The sequence below is a fragment of the Buteo buteo genome, chromosome 6 (assembly GCF_964188355.1).
Source record: "Buteo buteo chromosome 6, bButBut1.hap1.1, whole genome shotgun sequence".
Lineage (NCBI taxonomy): Eukaryota > Metazoa > Chordata > Aves > Accipitriformes > Accipitridae > Buteo > Buteo buteo.
This window is the reverse complement of record NC_134176.1, coordinates 5,721,632-5,738,880: the sequence shown is the minus strand read 5'-3', so window position 1 is coordinate 5,738,880 and position 17,249 is coordinate 5,721,632. Positions and strand designations below refer to the sequence as shown.

The 17,249-nt window shown below is 36.9% G+C and overlaps 1 protein-coding gene across 4 annotated transcripts in view; it reads left to right on the top strand.

Annotated features, from left to right (window-relative positions):
- The window catches only part of EXOC5 (exocyst complex component 5), a 29,045-nt gene extending 12,832 nt beyond the window's left edge, over window positions 1-16,213 (top strand). For 2 of the 4 annotated variants that reach the window (XM_075029541.1, XM_075029544.1), the window contains 15 exons: window positions 490-554; window positions 992-1,020; window positions 1,174-1,283; window positions 1,767-1,811; window positions 1,911-2,051; window positions 3,159-3,241; window positions 3,697-3,906; window positions 4,175-4,210; window positions 5,105-5,252; window positions 7,443-7,551; window positions 8,269-8,389; window positions 9,187-9,273; window positions 11,960-12,068; window positions 13,126-13,341; window positions 13,811-16,213. In XM_075029541.1, coding sequence (XP_074885642.1) covers window positions 490-554; window positions 992-1,020; window positions 1,174-1,283; window positions 1,767-1,811; window positions 1,911-2,051; window positions 3,159-3,241; window positions 3,697-3,906; window positions 4,175-4,210; window positions 5,105-5,252; window positions 7,443-7,551; window positions 8,269-8,389; window positions 9,187-9,273; window positions 11,960-12,068; window positions 13,126-13,341; window positions 13,811-13,999 — 1,698 coding nt within the window. In that variant the 3' untranslated portion in view covers window positions 14,000-16,213. The remainder of the gene's footprint in view (window positions 1-489; window positions 555-991; window positions 1,021-1,173; window positions 1,284-1,766; window positions 1,812-1,910; window positions 2,052-3,158; window positions 3,242-3,696; window positions 3,907-4,174; window positions 4,211-5,104; window positions 5,253-7,442; window positions 7,552-8,268; window positions 8,390-9,186; window positions 9,274-11,959; window positions 12,069-13,125; window positions 13,342-13,810) is intronic. The other 2 variants (XM_075029542.1, XM_075029543.1) reach the window with 2 other exon arrangements.
- The last annotated feature ends 1,036 nt before the right edge of the window (window positions 16,214-17,249 follow it).

Below are 17,249 nucleotides of genomic sequence, written 5' to 3'. Positions count from 1 at the left end.
CTTTTATCCTAATCCCTTGTAAAGTATAATGTTGCAGTTCAGCCAGCTCTGTGTTACAGCCATATATTTTATTCCCAAATGGAAGTGTGCAAATTTTCATGAGATTGCTTTAGCCGCATTCTGATCTAATCAGCCCTGAGGAATCTTTGGTCTGCAAGCTGTACAGCTACGTCGGCATAGTGTGGTGATGAGTTACTTGTCCAGGTAGCTTAGACACCTACATAGACATGCAATGTTAACATATAATAAAAGACTTTTAATTATGTTTTGACCTATATAATTTTATGTTAAAAAAAACCCCAAAACCTTAAGCATCGTAAAAGTACATACAGGAAGTTAAAGGGGGTGATCTCTTCCACAGGTATATCAACTCAACCAGCTTTAGTTATAGGAATGGCATGTATGAAAATTGGACAGTGGAGGGAGAGGAGAGGAATAGCCCACAATCAGACCTCCTTTAATAATTCTGTCATGTTTTATTCTTAACAGATTAAAGAGGCAGCTGATATTATTCAGAAACTGCATTTGATTGCACAGGAACTGCCTTTTGACAGGTAAAATTCTATCTGAACATCTTTAAAAAGAAAAAAAAATCTTCGCATAGCTATAATTTTCTGATGCTTCCCTTGTCTACTTTTTTGGTGCTTTACTTAGTGATTCATTTAGCTTTTGAGATGGATTGTGTGCTTATTTCTGTCTCCTCTATTCTCAGATTTGTGTTCACAAACTCATGTTGTAGGATCATCTTTACGTACACATCCTAAACTGCTTAGCAGACTTTTAATGGGATAATTTTGCTGTGCTGACTTAATGCTAGATTTGAATTAGATGCTTGTAGGTTTTTATGGATATAAAGCATAACACAAAGATGACAGAAAAGTTACACGTTTTCATTTTTAAGTAGAGTGCCTGTTACTTGTGATCTAGCATGTCTGTGATTTCTTTTGTGATGTGGATTTGAATTTAATCATGGTGTTTTTGTTGTTAACAGGTTTTCTGAAGTAAAATCAAAGATAGCAAGTAAGTTATCTATGCGGTTCAATCCATATTCCTGTATTTGAATTGTTAAAGGTGATTAAAGAAGTCTGCAACACTGTCAGTATTACAGTTTTTGTCAGTGCTTGTATTATGTAGCCTGATGGGTTTTTGTTGTTATCCCCTTTCCCTCTCCAGGTAAGTACCATGATTTAGAGTGCCAGCTAATTCAAGAGTTCACCAGTGCACAGCGGAGAGGCGAAATCTCAAGAATGAGAGAAGTAGCAGCAGTTTTGCTTCATTTTAAGGTAAAAACTGAGGAGTTTAATTTAAATGCATACATAAAACAACCCACGATACAATAAGTGCCTGTTTTAAATGAGCATATTTGCATGGGCACAACCACCATATTGGATAATACATGTAACTTTAAAAATACTGAGATGTTCCATCTGAAACCAAATGCAGGGGAATAAAAGAGGCAGATGATGGGGATTGGAGGCAGTGTCAGTAGAGCCCATTCTGAGATAATATTTTCTTGTATGTGTGTGAACTGACTTTCATGCTTGAGAAAGAGTATTGAAACCTGTGGTGTATATCCATGTAGAGTGGGTGATAAGTGATGTTACCTTAGGTTTGTGACAAAAATGGGTTTGAAAGAGTCTACGCTTTTGATGAATCTATTTTTTTTGCAATAACTTTTTCATGGGGGTTGTATTTCCTTGATTTCATTCTATACTGAAAGCATGGAGAACCTCCTTTAACACTGAGTTGTTTTGCTCCTTCCATAGGGCTATTCCCATTGCGTTGATGTGTACATAAAACAGTGTCAAGAGGTAATGCATTTTGTTTTACATGTATCTCTTTGGGTGTTGATTTATTTAGTCATATAGGTGGTTGTAAATATATTATGAAATGTGCTTCTAAAACCCTAGGGTGCATTCCTGAGGAACGACGTCTTTGAAGATGCAGCCATTCTCTGCCAGCGAGTGAATAAGCAAGTCGGAGAAGTCTTTAGCAATCCAGAGACTGTGCTAGCCAAACTAATTCAAAATATCTTTGAAGTTAAACTTCAGGTATTTCAATTTTTAACGCTCTGAAGTTCATTGAGGAAGCTTATAATCCAAAAATATTCTATCTAGTAATAACAATTAATGAGAATTTACAATATTTGTAACCTTGTATAAGGATGTAGAATCACAGCTGATTGCTCTGTGATAATTCAGACAGATAATCAAGCCTATATCAAATAAAGCAGCTTGTACTCTGAATACAGTGCAACTGAAGATACTCAAATTGAATATGTAAAATTATAAGAGAATCAGTGTGTTCGTTAGCTAATTTACAAGATGTCATACGCATATTTGATTTCTTCTGTATGCCCCCTACCAAGACTATGTCAGGAAAAGAAGTTTAACATTTAATAAGTATCTTTAATCTGTTAATTCTTGGAATTGAGTTTCATGTGTGAGGTTAGCATTGAATAAGCAAAAATAACTTACGTTGTGAATGCTGTCTCGCAGCTAATGCAATATGTATGTGAAAGTCTGGAATAGCTGAAAATATTAAGTTTACCATCCTGCAGATACACTCATTTAAGTGTGTAACATCAACAACATGACTATTTGTTGCAAAAACCAATTTCTCTGTAGATGTTATTGTCTTTATAGTATAGAGATTGAGCCTGTGTTTCAACCCCAAATTTGTGTGTCAGTTTTGACTTAGTATTTTATGGTGAATAATATTTTTGTCCAAATATTCAATGACAAGAAGGCTCTAAGCTTGTATCTGCTTTGTGTATGTATTATGATAAACAAATATGTAAGCATCTCCTTTGCTTACTGTCAACTGCAGAAATGCCCCTAGGCCTCTGGTGCTTTTGATTCTTAAGAAGAGGGGATTTTGTGTTTGTTGGTCAAGCATATTTTCAAAGCAATCTGTCTTTTGTCTTTGCTTCACACACTACCGCTTTGTATTATTAAATAATTTTCTTCTAAAAGATGCATTTAACTCTATCTGTAGATAATGCAGGATCTGTAAATTAGAGATTTAAAAACAAAGAATATATGAATTACCTTAACTAAGATATACACTTTACAGTAAACTACATATAATCTAGCAAGTAGTGAGAAGGACCTGTGGTTGTTAGTTAATCTTCTAACTGATGTACCCAAATTTTACAGAGTTATGTGAAGGATCAGCTAGAAGAACACAGAAAATCGGATGCGGAACAGTATCTTAAGAATCTCTATGATCTATATACAAGGTATTTATATATTGACGATTAAATTATTGTTGTAGATATTCTCTTATAATAGATTGATTTATTATCAAGATGTAGGAGGAGAAGCCAAAAATGTAAACTTGTCATAAAAATTGAAAATTTTTTATGGCCGTTAACCTTTACAACGATTGCTTTCCTAAAGAATTTAAAATTGGTATTATTATTTTTAATGGGAAGTATTTAGTATAGTGATCTTTGAGAGTAATTTTAAAACTGTGCAAAAGCCACTCCTCTGCATCTCACTGGCAACTTGATTGCAATTGTACTGTATGTAAAAACATTAATTATGAGAAATTCTTTACTTAAGTGTAGAGCTGCTAGAAGTCTTAATCACAATCAGGATTCCGTTGTGCTGTGTACTTTACAAACATGTAATGATGTAATTCATACAAATTCAACCTTTTCCTCCTCTCCCCTTCTTTTTCTTTTGCATAAAGAACTACTAATCTGTCAAGCAAATTGATGGAATTTAACTTGGGTACTGATAAGCAGACTTTCTTGTCTAAGCTTATCAAATCCATTTTCATTTCCTACTTGGAGAATTACATTGAGGTGGAAATTGGTTATTTGAAAAGTAGGAGTGCTATGATTCTGCAACGCTATTATGATTCCAAAAACCATCAGAAGAGGTCCATTGGCACTGGAGGGTAAGTTTCTTCTGTGAAGTTTCGTACTTGTAAAATGGAAGGGAGGTGGTAAGGGGAGAAGCATAGTATTTGCCATGTCAGATGTACAGTGATGAACTGCAAAAGAGCAGGCTTCTAAAATGACCTACAGCTTTTTATAATTTGCTATCACTTTATGTTAACTTCTGCTAAAAAGTGTATTGCTCTCAGTACATGTGAAAGGTGATGCATGGTATTTATACGCTCATGGGAAATGAAAAATACCAGTTAAACCTATGTTTCAACTTAGGATCCAGATCCACAAAAGGACTGAAGCAAAATTAAGGTACCTAAAGCATGTATATGTGTGTATCTAAAAGCATACATTTTTTTTCACCTGCCCAGGTCTTGTGGTCCCCTCCCAAGACCTAGGAAGGGGAAAAGACCATAGCAATGTCAGTGAGAAAGCTCTTAATGAGCCCAGAAGATGCAATGGACTTAGAGAAAGGTAAAACAAGACTTCATTATCCTCAGGGTAGAGAAACTCTAATAAAGGAGTAGTGAGAAGTGGGAAAGAAGAATTAAAACTTGTGTGAAGCAGAGGTGATAAGACTACTGTCCCTTTCAAAGAGCTACTGGGTTCAGTGTGTCAGGAATGAAAAGTGATTTGGAGAGAACAGCAGCAGCAAAGGAATTAAATGAATTAAAAAACAAAGATGAAAATTTAATTTTCTTGGGGAAAATTAAATTGATTGTAGTGACTGACTTTATGGGTTGTTTTATGCATGGAAATGTGTTGGAGCATGCTTGACTAAATCAGGACTGCTGAGGTAGTGGATAAGGATGAGAGTATTTGTGGGTGTGGATGAGACAGAAAGCTCTCATTAGTGTTTTTAAAGTACGATGTGACAGAATGTATGAAGGCTAAACTTTGTCTGCAGGGCATAAGTGCCATAGGATTCAATTGAAATTACTCTTATTCCACAATGGGAAATAGCTGGTCCCATGGTGTGAACACGCCATGGTTGAACACAGTTGACCATGGGATCAGAGGTGGTAGTTTTGCATTTACTGGCAATTTTTTTTAAGCTTGCAAGACTGTCTTAATGCTTGCATATCCTAAACTGTGTCTTGGGTTCTGTTTTTTAAGTTAACAATTAAAATACCTTAAATCATTGTTGAATTTGAGCTTCAAAATTTCCATCCAGTGAAATCTTCTTTTGGTATATCTCTGTTCTAGTATTCAAGACCTCAAAGAGAGAATAAGGCAACGTACAAACTTACCGTTGGGGCCAAGTATTGACACACATGGAGAAACTTTTCTGTCACAAGAAGTGGTGGTTAACCTTTTGCAAGAAACTAAACAAGCTTTTGAAAGATGTCACAGGGTAAGTTTGCTTCCTGTGATCCCCATTAGTGATATAATTTTGTGTGTGAAATTAAATCATGAGGTTCAATTTTCAGCTGAAGTGTGATAGGAAGAAAGGAAGGATGTTATTAAACAAATTAAATCTCTTTTGTGTTCTTCACTGAATCAGGGTCATGGTGGAGGCTAAGGGTTTGATTTTAAATATGGATCCAGTTGTACTTTGTGGCTTATAATACTGTCTATTTTTGGAAGAAGTGGGGAGGGTTAAACCTATTGTCTGCATTGCTGTTCTTACTAAATTAGACCCAAGACTTGAGCAGCCTTTAGTGTATTTTTTTTCCTGCTTTAAAAATACAGAGAATAGTTCAACAGTTGTTTTTCTGTGTGAAGTGCCATTTCCTCTAGCATTAGAGAATATCTCCAATAAAATGCTGGGAGGAATAATCTTTAACATGGTTTACCTTGGTAACTCTCTACTGTTCTTTAATTGCTTTAGTCTAACAAAAAAAGTGTTTTCCCTCTGATTAAATCGCTGGTTTTACTGCCTGTCAATTACTGTTTGTCTGATACTTTAGTGTAAATGAAAACCCTTGAAATTTAATTGCAAACTTAAATGCTAGGGATTTTTTTAGCTCACTGCACTGATTTCTAACAAATTCTAATGCCTGTAACGTTCTAAATTAACTTAGTGCAGAAAAACTTAACATCTTAGATATTTAGAAGTTTTAATATTTTATGTACTTAGAGGGGCCAAAGATATAACAAAATACAGATATAACACTGTTACCTGTATACACTGGGATGACCACCTTCCTAGTGGTGAAAGTCAGTGACTGCAAGACAAGCAGGTAGATCATTGTTTTTCTCAATATGGTAGTTGCTAGAAACACTTGTTATATTCATGATACTAAACTAACCTTTTCTAATTATGTACAACTTTTTTTCTTCCTTTTTTTTTTTCTCTTTCCTGTGGGGATCAGAATTTTTCATACTTGATCTGAAAACAATTGTATGTATTGGGGTGGAAACCAATGCTAAATGGATCTGAGCATATAAGGAGATTTTTAGAATTCCAGGTGTATAACTTCTCTGTTATCATACATGCTGCTAGGGTTTTGTTTGTGGACAGAGCGACTCACTATGCAAAAGAGAAGTTAAACGTGTCCTTGGCTAACTAATTGTAATATTTATATCACATGACAGATGCATGCAAATACACCGTCTGTCCCAGCTGTGACTGCTTTAGGAAAAATAAATTGGTAATTCTGCATGTAACTGTATATTGCAACATTTTGGTGTTTGGAAATCTCTGTAACGGTGTTTTGTTGTTGGGGTTTTTGTTTTGTTTTTTTTGGGAATATAGCAGAAATCTTTGGGTATGTTGTTACGTAAATTAACTTGAATTGCAATAGTAATCTTTCTCACTCCTAGCTTCATAAAGTCTTCACATAATTCCTTATAAACCAAAGCCATATTTCTTATGTGCAAAAGCCCTCTCGCGTTTTTCTTTAGAAAAGGGATTTAGTGACAGGTTTCTGTCCAAAATCCCCTGTTGCTTACAGCTCATGAAGGTACAGATGCTCTGTGTATATGTGGGCATTACTTCACTTAATAAAAATTTTCATGCTCCGTTGACTCCAGCTGAACTGTGGTAAATGTAGCTGAGGTTCAGCCTGTATTATTTTTTCTGCAGCACTGTGGCAATGATAAAAGAACAGCTGCACTGGGTGAAACTGAAGGTCCGTCTAACCCAGTGTCTTGTCTTTGTGGCCAGTGGCAGAAGCTTAGTAAAAGAGAAAAAAGGCAGGGTGTGGATAGAGTCATCTTCTCTGTATACATTTTCCCGGCATCCAGTGGTATGCAGTTTAGGTAATTCCTGAGATTATATCTGTACAATTGTGTTTTAAGGACTATTAATTAATAACTTCCTTTATTATTACTATTATTATTAGAAAAGGTATATACTTCTGCTTTTTGTAGCATCCTGTTGCGTGCTAGCTTCAGTTTACTTGTTAGCGCTGAGGGGTTTATTGATACTAAAGGCTGTTCCTGAATAGTTCTCTGTATGGATACTTTTCATTTAGAATAAAATTCTAATTATTCTGGAATACTTGTTACATTTTAAGCTTATCTTCTACGCAATATCGGATAAACTTTCAAATGTATGTAGAACTGACCTTTAGGATAATTTTTTTCTTCTTCTTTAAAGCTCTCTGATCCATCTGACTTACCGAAGAATGCTTTCAGAATTTTTTCTATGCTTGTAGAGTTCTTATGTACTGAACACATCGATTATGCATTAGAAACAGGCCTTGCTGGTGAGTGTAGTATTTTCTGAGCATTTCATCTCATTGGCCTTTTTGTGCAGATGATCTTTGCAGGTCCTTGCTGTGCCTTATTGATTGGCCTTGTTCGGAGTGTATTGGTTAAATGAAATTTGTTTTGTGCATTTGGGAGTCAGCATTTAATGTCTTCTAAAGTGTAACTTCCATTTGGGGAATTGATGCGCAGATGGAAACATGCTACTGTCTTCAAAAACATTTGTGTCACAGAAATTGGGACATCAGCACTCCCTACCTCTTCTAATTGTTCTCTGTGCCATAGCAGGAGAATATTTTTATATTAAGGCTTAGTGTATTATGTTTTATAAGAATTCCGTGTTTGTTTGTATACCTGTGCATTTTAAAGAGTGGCAGTAAATAAAAAAATTGCTTGTATTAAAGAAGTTAAAATCTTGACAGTGAGAACCTATCTTTCCTACATGAAAGCATAAAACTCGTGTTCTGACAAATTTTTTACATTGACTGTTCCATTTTGCCTTAGAAATTTCTAAAAGCAAGATATTTCTGTGCTCATGGTTATTACCTGATATAGCTATAAGAAGTATTCTATATATGGCACCATGGTAAATTTTTTAAACTCTAAGCCTGTGATTTAAGCATTCATGGAAAAATTCTGCATATTTAAAAAAATCATCATGCTAATTACAAGAACTGCATATCGTTACAATCCTAATGAAACCTTCTTTGCTTTAGGCATTCCCTCTTCTGATTCAAAGAATGCAAATCTTTATTTCTTGGATGTTGTCCACCAGGCCAATACTATTTTCCATTTATTTGACAAGCAGTTCAATGATCATCTGATGCCATTGATCAGGTACCTTTATTTTGATTAACATTTCCTTCGTGAATGGTCATTTTCAGTAGAGAAAGCAATTTTCTTCATTCCTCATTTCTGTTAAGAGGAGTTTGTTCTTGGAGTGGTTCAGCTTGATGTTGTGGGAAGATAAAATACTGTAATGGGAGGGGGAAGAAGGGAAGTTAAACCAACTGGTTCCTGGGAGAACTAATGGGAGAGAGGGAGCTCCAAGAGTATTGATAGGAAGGAGAGACAAGTTGCTCTTTAGAGACTTCACTGCTGCATTACAGGCTGGGACTGGAGGGGGTTTGTGGCTGCGCCTTGGGGTGAGCTGGCGATATCAGGGCTGCTGAGACTCCTGGGGGTACCTCACAGGCTCTGCAGAGGGAGCAGCTGGCCATGGCTTGGGAGCCACACGTGAAGTACATGAAAGCTGCGTGTTGTTGAGAGCCACGGGTTGGATACGCTTGAGGTAGAGCGCACTGATGTGCTGTGAATTAGTGTGCATGCAAGGCTGGGTTTGCTCGCTGGCCTGCCGGGGGCTGACAGCAGCTGAGAGGCATTGCTCGGTAGGCACTGCTGCCTGAAGTGTGTTGCAGTACTGCCCGTCAGCACTCAGCAAATCCTGCTCAGGGTCAGATGGCTGTTCAGGCTGTTGATTTGTTGTTCTGAAGGCAGCTAACTCCATCTAAACTAGTCCTTTCTGGCGGGATGGGAAATCTTCACAGAATCCTGCTGTAAGTAGCAGACCCAGCAGACAAATTTGTTCTGATATTTTAACACTGTCACACGCTCAACCCTCTATATTGTTGCAGTTCTTCTCCTAAATTATCTGAATGCCTTCAGAAGAAAAAGGATATCATAGAACAAATGGAAGTGAAGCTGGATATGGGCATTGATAGGCAAGTAGAGATTTAAGCTTTCTGTTAATCATTACTTCTTGTAAAACTCCTTTGTGATGTACGTTAGCTTTCCTTTTAAGGGTGAATTATTTCTGAACACAAAATTGATTTTTTAAAATTCCGTAAGTATGCATTATTGTGCGTAGGAAATTTAGATTTTGTTTGTTTAGAGGGTCGTATTTTCCATGGCAGATTTCTGACCTGGAAGTACTTCTGGAAGGACGTTAAAGGATTTTGGTTATGTTGAAAGAGTGCAATAATTCAGTTTTACCTTATTGTCTCAAACTACTTTTTTTCTACTTCAAAGGAGGGAGGAATGATGATTGAAATAGGTTAAAGACTTGCAGGATTTCCATTAGGAGCAAAGTTTGGCAAAAATAGGTTAGATGATTTGCTTGAATCTGTGCAGTGCTATGGATTAGACCTAGTCATAGAAGTCTGTAGACCTGGAATAATTTTGGTTCTGACATTGACTTGCTTTGAGGTTGTGAGTGACTTGTTTAATCTCCCCCCCAAGTCCCGCCCCAAATAAAAATATGGGGATAGCTATAAAAATTGTAAATTAAAATCATAGCTGTTTCGCAGCAGAGGAAAATAACAAACTAACATGCTTAATATTAGGAAATGGAGCTATTGTGTGATGCCCTACTTTGGTCCTGGAAGCGTGTAGTGTTCCCGTATTTCAAGGTGGCATTAGTCAACCAAAAACATGTTACCTAAGCTTTCTGTGCCTGTTTTCTCTCTGCAGTAATGGAAATAAGCCATCCTGTGGGTAATGAGGGGCTACTCTGGAAATTATTACTGAGGTTTTTGTAAGGATCACACCATACTGGAGAGGAATGAGAACGGCACTATATGGGAAAAACAGGCATTGCATTTGTGTCCTACTGGGTATTTTCTGCAGAGAGAGGAGGAAGAGATTTGATATGTTATTTGCACCTGTGTTTTCTGTAGGTGCAAAAAGAAAGGTGGAGGTAGGGGATGTGTAAGTAGCAAGTGAGATTTTAGCTGCTTCTGCTGGAAGTGACCTTAGAGGTTTAAACAGAAAGCTTGAAATACTTGAACCATTGAGGCCATAAGCTTAGATCTAGACAAATACAGATTGGTCATCAGCATTAGAATAGTTTGTAACTGTTTGTGTAAAATAATTAATCTCTTAAAAGTGATAGTAAGACTTAGGAGAGCAAGTCCCTGTTGGAAAACGATATGTGGTTGGAGACTTCAAAAAATTTGTGCTGTGGCACATAGAAGAGAGAGGTTAGTTTTTAGTTTAATGTTACATGTAAAATGTGTCTGTGTGCCTGCTTACATGCTGTTTTGTGGTGCCACTGATGCTGTTGAGAATTGATTGTCTTGCTTAAAGGAATGATCAAGTTTTACAAATTTGCTTCTATTTTTTTAAACTTGATGGTTTCAACATTATCCAATCCGAAAAAGTCCAATAGCAGCTTCTTGAATGTCTTTCATAGCAATTGTCTACCTCTGAAAAAGTGATGTATTAGCCAAACAGAATTAGTTCAACTGGTTTTATTTCAGTATGTATTCTGTGTAAACAGCCTTCTGGGAGTATTTATTGAAAATGGAAATTGAGAATGCAAGATACAATTTCTTTAAATTTCTATTGGTATGTGGATTGTTGAATGAATTACACCTGAAATGCAAGTCTGAGCTCTATGAATAGAAAAAACGGAGTTTTATTTCCTCTTAGGATACATATTTTCTTCTTCCCTTCACCCCAGCTTGTATCCCTCAAGGTCCGTAATGGCCTTGACTGTTTTCTTCAGGGAGTTTGGAGGAGTGTGTGGGGGGGGTGTGTGTGAAGAAAAGCGGAGGAATAAAAAAAAGGAAATGCAGAGGGAGGTTCCTGGCAAAGGTAGGCACTGAGAGAGGTATGCAGCCTCTCTTGGCTGCTATGCTGTTTGACCTTTGGTTTGGACTTAAAGTAAACCAGGGCCTTGACCTTAGATAATGTTCTGAAAAGATAAATCCTGTAAGGGAGAAGTAAATGACACTGTTAAAACTCTATTAGATTTCTGAGAACAGAGAAATACCAAGCTCTGGCAAAGGAAGAGGTTTTTGCTTTCCTGCCCCCCTTCATTTTCCAAGTGTTTTCTGATGCAATGTGATAATATGCAATGTGATCTAATTCTACTAAACTCTTTTGAATACTTCCTTCAGCTTTCCGATTCCCTCATTCTTGAAGAGTGCTATCCAATTTCTCTGAATGGATTTGAATGGATTACCTTACAATTAATGTGTCTCCTCTAAAACCAGCTGGCCAGCATGCTGTGTGCTGTGCTCCAAGACACTGAACTTGGAGGAAAGAGTTTTTAGGGTTGTTGGGTTTTTTTTTGGCTGATTCTCCTTTTCCTAACTGCTTACATAAAATCAATTGTATCTTCTCCACAGAATTGCACTGCAACTTCAGAAGATGCATATGTGTGTGTGCATGTCTGTTACATGAAGTACTTCCTTTGACATGTCCTAGTACTGCTTGCTTCTTACAATAAATGTTTGCTTTTAGTGTATCTTCTGTAGATTACTCGAACATTAGGTAGTGGGGGATTTTCCTCATTGCTTTATGCTACTTACTTTTGTATAGGATCATATTAGTATATGTAAATATAAAAATCAAGGAAATTAAAATGTTCCCTTCAAAACCCAATCTGTGTTTGTAACTTTAAAGGACACTGAATTGTATGATTGGACAGATGAAGCACATCTTGGCTGCAGAGCAAAAGAAGACAGATTTTAAACCAGAAGATGAAAACAATGTTTTGATTCAATATACTAATGTAAGTAAACTAAGTCCCAGTTCATCAGTATAGCTTCAAAAGCTCATGAGTATTATCAGGTACTAGATGTCTAACACGTGTTTGGTAAGGAGCAACATGTGCATTTGATTAATTTACTTAGCTATTCCATTTTGCACTAAGCACCTCCAAACTGTTGTGGGCTATTTTCTTAAGCTAAAAAGGAACATTGGCAGTTTTGTATCTAGTGTCAGATACAAATCAGTAGGTGCTGGACAAACTGTCACATTCCTTCCCCTCCCAAGAGGCCCAGATTTGGAAGGGGGTTTTCAGCTGATGATTAGCTTTTAGCTCTTAGTTTCAGAAAATCAATTATCAGGTACTCACTAGTTGCTGGGCACTTTTTCTCCTTAGAATGGCAGGAGCATGACAAAGCATCACAGGTATGGCGTGAACATTCTTTGCTGCAGAATGTTGTCTCTACCACTGAATCTGTCTGAATCCCAGCCTACAGGCTGCTGAGAAGCTGTAGTGCTAGGTTACATTAGGCTCTTGTTAGGGAGCAATGCAGAGAGGAGTAGAGAACAGACTACAATCAATGGGAAGGGAGAGCATTGCCTCAGTGCTGGCAGCCAGGTGGGAAGGTGAGAAGTGGAGCAGTAGGATGTAGAGTCTGGTACTATGTGGGAAGGGTGAAGATGCCTGTATGGCTGTTAATTTGGGTTTATAATTACAGCTGAAAAGAGTTTTTTTTAATCACTCCCTCCTACTTCTTGGTTCATTATTGTTTGAATTAAAAGCCCAAATTAAACTGTTCTATTCTGAACTGATGTGAACTGTAACTTAATTGAATATTGCCTTGCATCTATCTTTCTACTTGCATTTTTGCATCTTTATGTGGCAAATAAAACTGTTGGAAAACTATTAATTGGAAAATGACTAATTTCAGTGATGTGTTGTGGGAAGTTTAAAAACTTGATGACTGATGTTCAGCTGGTGATGTGGAAGCCACTTTGAGAAGAACAGTTTTCTAGAAAGTGAGTGAAAGTAAGTTACCTAATTCTTTTTTCTTTTTTTTTTTTTTTGTGTGTGTGTTTAGGCTTGTGTTAAAGTCTGTGGCTATGTTAGAAAGCAGGTGGAAAAGATCAGAAATTCTATGGATGGTAAGAATGTGGACACAGTTTTGATGGAGCTTGGAGTTCGTTTTCATCGACTTATCTATGAACACCTACAGCAATACTCCTACAGTTGCATGGGAGGCATGTTAGCTATTTGTGATGTGGCTGAATATAGAAAGTGTGCCAAAGACTTCAAGGTAAGCATGTACAGGTTGGTGATGTAAAGCCATGTCAAAATTAGTAGCTGGAGTTTATTTTTAATCAAACATTTTGTCATCAGAAAAATAGTTTGTTTCTGTTTGAACATCACCATTTTGTATACTGATGTCATATACTCTGTTACTATACCAGCAGTTCTTTATCATGTCCTAAAGAGCCATTTCCTGATAGCATTTTATTGCTTGCAAGCTATGTGTGTATACTGAAGAAGTATTGAGTTTGCATTATTACGTGCTCTACGTATAACTTTGCATGTGTGCATATCTCCCTACAGATGTATATGTGCATGTGTCTATATATATTTATGTGTACGAGGACAGAATGATAGATGTGAATCCTCTGTTGGGAGGAAGTATTTTGAAGATCTAGATGGACATTGTATTATAAGACTTCAAGCAACTCTAACTCTTAATACCTGTATTTTTCTTTCTTTTCTCTTAACCACAGATTGCGCTGGTGTTACAACTCTTTGATACCTTGCATGCACTTTGCAATCTTCTGGTGGTAGCCCCGGATAATTTAAAGCAAGTTTGCTCAGGAGAACAACTTGCTAATCTGGACAAGAACATCCTTCACTCCTTCGTTCAGCTGCGTGTTGATTATAGGTCTGCTCGTCTTGCTCGTCACTTCAGCTGAGAGCATGGAAAGAAATGTTGTACCTTTGGGCAGGCCTCAGCTGTTAGAAAGCACAGGGAATAATTTCTTACAAAACCATGGTTGTAACTTTGGTGGGATAATGACTGTTCAGAATAAAGCAGCAGCCATATTTAAACATGACTATGTAGAAGGCGAGCAGGTAGAAATCTGAATTGTATTTCATGTAAGCTAAAGTTCTCCCAGTGAAGAATTTTGCAAATCTACTTGCTACTGATTTTTTTTTTAATTGGAAACATGTCGGTGTAGGAGAGCAAGTGGTGCATTGAAAGTATTTTAGTCTTCAATATTGAATTATCAGATACCATTTGTTAGACTTGAACTACAGAGCATAGCGTAGGTAATGGATTACATAGAATAGACCAGTGTAAAAACATTCTTCATCAATTTTAATGACTTAGACTTCAGCACAGCTAATCATAATCAAATTATCTTTGATTGGTGTTTCTAAGTCATTTCTTTCATTTAAAACGTTATCCTGCTCAATGTAATTTCTTGCTCTAATTAATTAGCTTGGAATTTCTTTGAGATGTAGGAGTAAAAGCAACACTATCCCAGAAAGATGTAATTTATTCATTGTGTAGCATTCTAAACAGAACTAAAGTGGTGAAAAATTTGGGGTTTTTTTGTTTGTTTCTTTGGCTTTGTTTTTTTTCTACCTAATACTCAAGGGCCCACCAGAACGTATTGGCATTGTATAATCTGACATTATTGTTCCTGTTTGATACCAGCACGCTGAATTTTATATATGCTCCTAAAGTAAATGCAGCTGCCTTGCCTAAGGCATTCTTATTACAAGGGGAAGGTGCCCATGATTAGGTTAATATAAGAGAACTTTCTCCTGTCTCTTCTTTTGTGTGTAAATTCAAATTATAACAAAGTGAAAGGATAAAATGTAGCTCAGTTTTTCATATGTGGAAGGAATGGACAGTGGCTCTAGCACAAACCTAGAGTTGAAAATTTCTGTGCTGAAGATAATTGATCCTCAGTGCCTGAGCAATATAAAATGTTGAAGTGTGCGAAAGCTTTTCTTCCACTGATCATAATTTTAATATTGGAGACAGGCTACTTTTGTGTCCGTTATGCTCCAGCGTTTATTCAAGGTGTTTCTGAGGATGGACCCATAGTGTGCATATAGTGAATCAAAGCAACAGTGATGTTTGAAACATCTGGGGTAGCTTTTCCACAAGCAGTTGAAAATTGTTGTAAATAGGCCTTTGTTCAGAGCGAGCTCTTGTGGACAACAAGTTGGAACTGCTGTGGTTTGTGTCTTCAATCTGACTTAAATCATCCCTGAACAAGTCATCTGTAACACTTTATTTCTACTGTGGGCTCTGCATATGTTATGGAAATGTCTTTCTCTCCCATCTTCAGAGCAGCATTTCTATGACTTTACTTTATGGGTCGGTCAAATAAAATTATTTTCCTCTTTTATTAATGAATTCCCAGGTGTAGTCAGTATTTACAGACGTGTGGAATTTCTCTTGGTTAGTTGAGGTTCTTCTGCTTCATTTTATATTTAGCAGAGCATTGTATCAGCAAACAAGAGAACGGATGCCAGACTGTCTCAAAGTATTCGGGGAGACTGGCTGCTTTGTTGAGCTGCGTAGCTCTATTCCTTGGCCATGGCAAAGCCACAAAGAGTTTTGGACACTGGAGGAGGCACATGCTTGTACTGCTGCCATTTTTTTTCAAAAGCTCTGATGTGAATTCAGATGATACCTCTCTGTTACCTCTGTAACTGAAAGCCAACAATTTTAAGGCTGTGGTTTTATTAACCAGTACAAAACCTTTCTACAAAAAAGTGTCAGTTTGTAAACACTTCAGAACAATGAACATCATCTTAAGATTGCAGATCACAGAAGTGCTTCAGAATTTGTTGTATGATTGTTTGAATTATATTAAGGTTGTGTGAAATGTATTTACCATATTTCTTGCTTTATTAGCTGTGTTTTCCATGCATATGCTCAGTGCAATATTTTCATTATGCCTGTTAACAGGAGGCAGCAAAAAGTAGGTGAATACTTAAACTTAGATATGTAAGCTCTTCCTCAATAAAAAGAATTCGCTCCAGGCACTTTTTTCATTTCATTTCCATGTTCTTCAAATATCTTTATACTCAATTGTATAAGCCCTTCTATTTAAAAAAAAAAAATTAAATAAAAAAAATAAAAGTAATTTTACTGACCAAATTTATCACTGGTGTGAGCTTTCCCTTTCCCCTTCCTTTGAAAAACCTCCCCGTGCACATACTGAAAGAGTTTCTATTTCTAGAGAAGACTATGTTGTCAGTCAGTTTACTTTACAATACAAGTTGGATTGGGATGGGGTGGGGAACTATAATTTTCACACGTTTTTAAGTTTAGAGCTCTTATAGCATGTAATTTGGGAAAATATTTCCAGTGGCTTCTGACTACAATAAAGTACTATCCAAAATACAAATATGCCTTTTAATGTTCATGTAATGAGTTAAAGTATTGCCTTTCTAATGTTTGCTCCTAGAACGTAGGCATTTAACAGGCTGGCAGCCAAATGAATGCCTGAGAGGAGGTGTGTGTATGTGTGTGTAATTATGTTGTCTACAATTGGTGAAAATGGCTTTGCAGTAAACTGTTGTAGGCTGGAAAATAAGCTGTGTTTTTACAAGTCCTATAATTTATTAACATGATTTGGTATTGTATTCTGTTCGCGTATGCACAGAGGGCAGGAAGGAGTTGGTGTTCTGGAGGAATACTTCTCAACACAAATAAAAATATGAAAAACTGGGAAATGGAAGTGCTTGGAAAAATAAGATCTAGATATTTAGAAACAGAGGGTAAGAAGCAAGGAAGACATGAACTTAAAAGGATATGGAGAAAAAGCAGTTTTAAATGAAGTAGCATAGCACATGGAAGGAGGAGGTTAAGATGTGATTAATAGAAACCTGACATACACTTCAACCTAGGAGAATAAGCAGGATTGGAATTAAGATCTCCACAGCTACATGCCACCCTGAAATGAAGTGAGCCTTTAGAGAGGGACTGGCTAAAATACTTTTGCCGTGGAGCTGTTTGTTCATCTTGTGACTGTTGGATTCAGCAGGAAGAGGCTCTCTGTACAGGAGCGTGTGTCTGCTGTGAAAGATCGGTAGTGATGCCGTGAATGTGAGCACTGCTTATTCCCACTGTGAGGAGCAGAAATGCATCAGCAATATGCAGTCAGACTGGAGGGAAGGAGAATTTGCCACAGCTGA